The 7,466-nt window shown below is 48.5% G+C and overlaps 1 protein-coding gene across 1 annotated transcript; it reads right to left on the reverse strand.

The window, feature by feature from the left end:
- Positions 1 to 5,624: 5,624 nt before the first annotated feature.
- LOC122023244 (transcription factor MYB97-like) lies at positions 5,625 to 7,172 on the reverse strand. Its single transcript, XM_042581317.1, has 3 exons — positions 6,801 to 7,172; positions 6,045 to 6,726; positions 5,625 to 5,863 (listed from the first exon to the last, which is right to left on the reverse strand). Exons 1-3 carry the CDS (start codon positions 7,170 to 7,172, stop codon positions 5,625 to 5,627), a joined length of 1,293 nt encoding a protein of 430 aa, XP_042437251.1.
- Between the last annotated feature and the right edge of the window lie 294 nt (positions 7,173 to 7,466).

Here is a 7,466-nt window from a genome sequence, read left to right on the forward strand (position 1 = left end):
TGCTGAGCTCTATGAGGTCCCAACAGCTAGGCCTCCCCAACCTCATCCCAGAGGGTGGGTGTCCGACAAGACCTACCATACAACGCTTCAAACGGTGCCATCTGGATAGCCGAATGAAAGCTGTTGTTGTAGGCGAACTCTACCAATGACAAATGATCCTCCCAATTGCCTCCGAAATCTAATACACATGATCTCAGCAAATCCTCTAGAGTCTGAATGGTCCGCTCTGACTGTCCATCTGTCTGCAGATGGAAAGCTGTATTAAATTGGAGCTGAGTGTCCAAGGCCTGCTGCAGACTCTGCTAGAAATGAGACTTGAACCGGGGGTCTCTATCCGAAATAATAGTCAAAGGGACACCATGTAATCTGATGATCTCCCAGCAATACCGATCTGTCAATCGATCCAGGGGACCAGTCCTCCGGATCGCTAAGAAGTGCGCAGATTTGGTTAATCGATAAACGATTACCCAAATCGCGTCATGGCCTCGTCATGTCCTCGGCAAACCCACCACAAAGTCCATAGTAATATGTTCTCATTTCCACTCAGGAATAGGAATCCGCTGAAGTAAACCGGCAGGTCTCTGGTGCTCAGCCTTTACCTGCTGACAGACAAGACATCTAGCTACAAATTTTGCGATGTCTTTCTTCATACCGTTCCACCAGTAGGAACGCCTCAAATCTCGATACATGCGGGTCCCGCCTGGGTGGATCGCAAATTGAGAGCGATGAGCCTCCTGAAGTAGCTCCTGTAAGACCGGATGAGACTGAGGTACGCATAATCTACCTCGAAAGTATATAATACCCTCCTCGTCTCGTGTGAAATCGGTCTGCTGCCCGGAAGCTATCTGACTGCCAATAAACTACAAATGCTGATCCCCAGCTTGGGCCTCTCGAATCTTCATCCTGATCGACGATTGAGCAACAATGGTAACAATAATACCCTGCTCTGTATGTCCCTGCTCCTCAAGGTCTAACTCGGAGAAACCCTGAACCAAGTCTGTAACTGAAAATCGGTGGCAAGCCAAAGTCCCTCTGGACTTCCTGCTGAGTGCATCGGCAACCACATTATCTTTCCTCGAGTGATAGCTAATGGTACAATCGTAATCCTTCAGGAACTCCATCCATCTCCTCTGTCGGAGATTAAGCTCGTTCTGAGTAAAAATATATTTGAGACTCTTATGATCAGTGAGAATCTCAAATGTAATGTCGTATAAATGATGCCGCCAAAGCTTCAGAGCAAAGATGATGGCAGCTAACTCTAGATCATGAACTGGGTAGTTCTTCTCATGCTCCTTCAACTGTCGAGAAGCATAGGAGACTACCCTGCCGTGCTGTATCAGAACAGCGCTCAAACCCTGAAGAGACGCATCGGTGTAGAGTACAAATCCATCCTCTCCAGAAGGTAAAACCAAAACTGGAGCCGACACTAATCTCCGCTTCAGCTCCTGGAAGCTGGTCTCACAATCCTCGGACCACGAGAACTTCACATCTTTCCTGGTAAGGCGTGTCAACAGCATAGAAATACGCGAGAAACCCTCGACGAACAGTCTGTAATATCCTGCTAGTCCCAGAAAACTGCGGATCTCCTGTACTGATTTCGGCTGCTCCCAACTGGTGACAGCCTCGATCTTCTGAGGGTCTACTGAAATACCTCTGCTCGAGACCACATGTCCTAGAAAATCGATTGAGGATAATCAGAATGCACACTTGCTGAACTTCGCGTACAACTGATGTCGTCGAAGAGTCTCCAAAACTGTGCGAAGATGCTGCGCATGTTCCTCTTCGGAACGCGAGTAAACCAATATGTCATCGATGAAAACGATAACAAACTGATCCAAATACTCCAGAAAGACGCGGTTCATCAGATCCATAAATATCGCTGGAGCGTTGGTAAGCCCAAATGGCATTACCAAAAACTCATAATGACCGTACTTGGTACGGAAAGCTGTCTTCTGAATATCAGATTCTCTGACTCTCAACTGATGATATCCGGACCGCAGATCAATCTTAGAATACACTGATGTACCTCTGAGCTGATCAAACAAATCCTCGATCCGTGGTAAGGGGTACTTATTTCTGACGGTCACTGCATTCAGCTGTCTATAGTCAATGCATAATCTCAGTGTACCATCCTTCTTCTTGACAAACAATACTGGAGAACCCCATGGAGAAACACTAGGGTGAATAAATCCCGTGTCCAAAAGCTCCTGGAGTTGAACCTTCAGCTCGTTCAACTCTTTTGGTGTCATACGATAAGGAGCTTTTGATGCTGGTGCGGTCCCCGGAATCAGCTCAATAGCGAACTCCACTTGCCTCCTGGGAGGCAGACCTGGTAGCTCCTCTGAGAATATATCTGGGTACTCTCGGACCACCGGAACGTCGGAGAGCTGCACACTACTGCTGTCCTCAGTACTAATCAAAGATAACAGAAAGCCCTAACAGCCATGTGACAGCAGCTTCTGAGCCTGAATCACAGAAATGATCGATATGCCATTGTCTCTGATGCCAGTAAAATCCCACGAGGGTTGGTTCGGAGGCCGGAATGTGACCACCCTCGTCTGATAATCAACAGTGGCATGATATGTTGACAAACAGTCCATGCCAAGAATAATATCAAAATCGACCATTTCCAATACTAAAAGATCTACCGTAAGTATCATGTTGTCAAAATCTAACGGGCAATCTCTGACCTCCTGGGTGACATCCAATGTATCACCGGACAGTAGAGAGACGGTCAGTCGCTGCAGTCTAATAGTGGGTAATCTACCAATCTCCCGCATAAAGGTACAGGATATAAATGAATGCGAGCTATCAGTATCTATCAGCATATCAGCAGATAATGCATAAATATAAATCGTACCGCGGAAAATGGATCCGTTGGCTCGCTGCGCATCCTCTCTGGTGACCGCATGAATACGCCCAGTCTCTGGCGGAGGAAGAGGTGGTAACGCTGCCTGTGACTGCTGCGTCTGGGCAGGAGCCTGCCACTGAGGCGATACTGGGTACTGTGCTAGAGAAGTCTGAGAGGGCGGCGACTGATATTGTACCGATGGCTGGGACTGCGTCTGATACTGAGCCTGAGGCTGGGGCTGCAGCTGATACTGCCCCTGAGTAAGATAATGAGGTCCCGGAACGGAGCTCTGGGGTACTATGGGAGTACTGGGGTACTCCTATCCGAGCATGCCAAATGTAGCTGCTGAAGGGGATGCTGTCCCCTACTGGAGATGTGAGGGTGAAATTCTCTGCCCTCCTCGTCGAGCCCCTGACTGACTGTGCTGCCCTCCCTGAGCAGTAACTCCGAGAGCAGTATGTTGAGCCTTCAACTGGCAATCTCGACTCTGGTGCCCAAGCAGTTTGCAATAAAAGCAAATTGACTGTCCCAAAGAACAGGCTGTGGTGATGTGATCTCTGGACCCACATCTGAAACAGCGAATGTCGTTGGCGGGTTGTTTCCGGTTCTGCTGTGGAGACCAGAAACGTCCTGAGGAAGACTGCCCTGATTTCTGAGGCCTACGTAAAACCCCAGAAGTACCCTGGTCTGACCGACTACGTCTGCTCTGCTGCTGTGTAGCCTATGGCTACTGGATCTGTCCAGATTTCTGACCCGGCTGTTTCCTTTTTCTGTCCGGAAACACTCTCTACTGAGCTGACTCAATCATGAGGGCTCTGTCCAAAGTCTCCAAATAAGATGCGCAACCAAGACCGGCAAGCCTTACTTGCAAATGTCCATCCAGCCCCTGAATGAACTGCTGCATACGTGAACTATCCTCAGCAACTAGCTCTGGACAAAATCAGGCCAATCTGTCAAACTCTGCATTATACTCTGTCACCGACCGATTATTCTGTCGCAGACTCAGGAAATCCTGCCGGCGAGCCATCTGATAAGCTCGTGGAAAGAAACGGCTCTCAAAAGCCTCTCTGAATCTGACCCAAGTGATGTTCTGCTCTCAAAAGCCTCTTCTTCTTCAACGATCCATTGTGGCACAACTTGAACCAGCCACTAGTAGAGCCAGCAACTGGTTGTCGACGGTGCTGTGGCCAGAACTAAATGAAATCGCTAGTCCTCCAAGACAATAACCCTAAATCAGCATCATGTGAGGATCATAGATCAATCACTCAATTCATCTACTAGGTTTAGATGTTTACCTCCAAGGTGACAGCAAGATAGCTACTATCAAAAACTATGGATGAAGCTAGGGCAGGGGATGAAGGAGATTGGTGAAGGATTGGGAGAGGAGATGGGAAACTCGGTCGCTCCAGTGATGGTCGGCCCACCCCTCGCAGAGGCGGCGGTGGATCAAGGCTAGGGCACCACACCAATGAATCGGGGAGAGGGCTCGGGTTCCCCTCTTGGTAGATAACCTACTTGCACTAGGGCGGCGACTCGGGGACGAGAACAACCACCGGAAGAACTCCAACGATCAGTGGAGAAGGCGCCTCGGTTGGCAATGGACACCCGGTGCCGGCACGATCGAAATGACGGAGAGATCAGTGATGGTAGCGACAACCGAGGATGGCACAACGTGATCGCAAAAGAGAGGGATTCGGTGACACCAGATCTCCCATGGTCGGCAGCGTCGAGCTGTGGCGGACGAAGACGATGCAGAGAGGCGCAGAGAGCGGGACTTCGTGAGCGAGAGGGATCGGGAGAGGGCTCAAGCTAAGGCTTTCCTTGGCCGATCAGCGTCGTCGAGTTGGGGAAGGCGAAGGGATCGGGGAAGAGAGAGAGGGGTGGCGCGAGGAAGAGGGAAGTGAGAGAAGAGGAGTTTGGCGGTGTGGGTTTTAGGGCACGGGTGAGAAAAAGAAATATAAAAAAAAACAAATATTTTCTCGTTCAAATAAGATAGTTTAAATAGATTTTCCCCTTGCCTAATAATTTATCCCCTTACATACGTCCTCCGAAAAATCCTCAATTTTTTTTTTTAAATTTCAATAAAGTTATTCGCTTATTCAAGTTTAATATTTAGTTTGCCGTATTATATATATATATATAGGATTTGTTATCCTGCGCGCCGCGCAGGATAACAACTGTTTTTATTTTTTTTAAATTTTTTTTTAAATTTATGAATTAAGAAAAAAATTTAAAAATAAAATATTTTTTTAAGAGTTTATTTCTAGGGTTCAGACTTTGGTTATAGTGTTAAAGTTATTTTTTTTTTAGATTTTACCTCTGGGGTTTAGGCTTCCCAATTAGGTTATAGTGTTTGATTTTAAAAAAAAATTAAAATAAAATTAATTTAAGCATTTATTGAGTATTGTAATATGTTAAGAGGATATATTAAGGTATTAAAAATTTATATAAGGAAATGTAAAATTTTTTAATTATTTTTAATTTAAAAACTAATAAAAAAAATAAAAAAACGCCGATTGATATGCTGCGCGCACAGTAGTACACTGTACAGAACGCAGCACATCCATCCTCTGTATATATATATATATATATAAATAAAGTAAAAGAAGCACTGAGAGTGAGCATGCACAAGACTCAATATCCAACATAGATTCATAGTGCGATTCTGAACATCGATTTACTTCTGCAGCATTTTAAGTTCACAGCAGTTCTTAAACAAACACGTCGATCGATCCAACCCTACTGCAGAGTCGCATGGATTAAGGGATTATCCTCAACAAATTCCCGGCATGTTGCTCCACGGCCAGGAGTTGACGTTCCAGTCCTGCGAAGGAGCCAACTGCTGCATGTCGACTGCGACGTCTTCGCCCACAACAACCGTCGACGGCTGTGCGCTCGATAGCTCCGTGTTGTCGGAGTTGCACCAGTCTAGGACCACCGGAGCCGGCAGGTCCAGAAACTCTGCCATGTCTTTCATTCTGCTGCCCAGTGCTTCACCGTTTCCCTCGGTTCCTGCTAGAAGAAGAGCTTCAGAAGGAATACAAAGAAAGGAATGGAGATGACAGAGAAGAAGACAAACTTAACTGACAAGGAATTAGAAAGAGTGTAGCTTTTAGTTTGCTAAAGATTGAAACTTGAATTGTAGAATAGATTTAGATGAATTTCCAATGAAGATATTCTGTTTTATTCTCACCGAAGTCGAATTGCAGAGGAGTCTCCATGTTGCCTTCCTGGTTGCTGCCGCAGTCGTAATCTCCGGCACAGAAGAGGTTTCCCCATCTGACGGCGTGGTCGTCGACGGCCGGCAACAGCAACAATTCCCCTGTTTTGATATGCTCCAGACCTAGCGGGTGTGGTTCATGCAGAAGAGGCTCCGTCAGCCCGCAATTTCTTGGCCCGCCACCGCCGGCAGCTTCTTGGTACAGTTGGTTCGAAGGGAGCTCCATTTTGACCGCGTAAGGAGGCGACATCAGCGTCGGCGGATTGAAATCGTAGTTGCACAGCCCCATCTGGGGTTTCCGGAGTAGAGATGACGTAGGGGTGGTGGGCGGCGAGAGAGACGGGACCGGGAACGCGAAGCTCAACTGGCAGGGGTGCGATGTCGGTGGGGGAGTCATTTCCAGCTGAGGGCAGAAGCTGACGAGGTCCAGCAGCGGCGGGAGCTGCAGAGGAGGAAGCTGAGCTTGGTGTCTGGTTGCAGATAGCAGCGGTGGAGGCGGCGTTCCCTGAGAAGCTTGGTTCTGACGCTGGAGGCGACGGCCAAATCGGATGGCGTCTTGCAGCTCCGGCGGGTAGATGGGAAGGCCGGCGCGCTGGCGGCGCTTCAGGCGGGTGTTCCAGTAGTTCTTAATCTCGTTGTCAGTCCTACCGGGCAACTGCCTTGGCCACGAAGAAATCAATCAACGATCAAGTTTCTTGAAATCAAAGAAGAAAACGCATAGGCATTTACCTGCGCCGCCATGCGCGCCCACTTGTTGCCGAGTTGGGCATGGAGGCGGAGGATGAGGAACTCCTCCTCGGGGGCGAAGGAACCCTTCTTAAGGTTGGGCCGGAGATGGTTAGCCCACCGCAGGCGGCAGCTCTTCCCGCACCGCGCGAGGCCGCTCAGCCGCTGCACCGCGTTCCAGTTCCCCTCCCCGTGCCGCCGCACATGCTCCAACAGGATCTCGTCCTCCGCCGGCGTCCACGGCCCCTTCCTCATCCCCTCCGCACCACCTCCTCCTTTCCCTCCCGCCTTCTTCCCTCCTCCACCTCCCGTCTCCGCCGCCGCCGCCGCCGCCGCCGGCGGCGCCGCCGAGCTTTCTCTATCCTCTCCCACCATAATATTACTCTATTACAAATTAAATACCACCAAACGCCCGCACGCTCTCTACACTATTTATCAACCGCTCAATCGCAAAAAAATAAAAACAACAAAAACAAAACCTAACAGAACAAAATCTCTTGTTGCAGGGGAACTTCTTCAGAGCGGCGCAGCAGCAGAAATCTTGCTTTCGCTCGTTCGTCTAGATGCAGAGAAAAAGAATGACAAAGTGACAAAAAAGTAAAATAAAAAGAGAGAGAGAACAAAATAGCGACAAAATAGAAAAAAAGGAAGAAGGAACAGGCAGGGCTG

The sequence above is a fragment of the Zingiber officinale genome, chromosome 9B (assembly GCF_018446385.1).
Source record: "Zingiber officinale cultivar Zhangliang chromosome 9B, Zo_v1.1, whole genome shotgun sequence".
Classification (NCBI taxonomy): domain Eukaryota; kingdom Viridiplantae; phylum Streptophyta; class Magnoliopsida; order Zingiberales; family Zingiberaceae; genus Zingiber; species Zingiber officinale.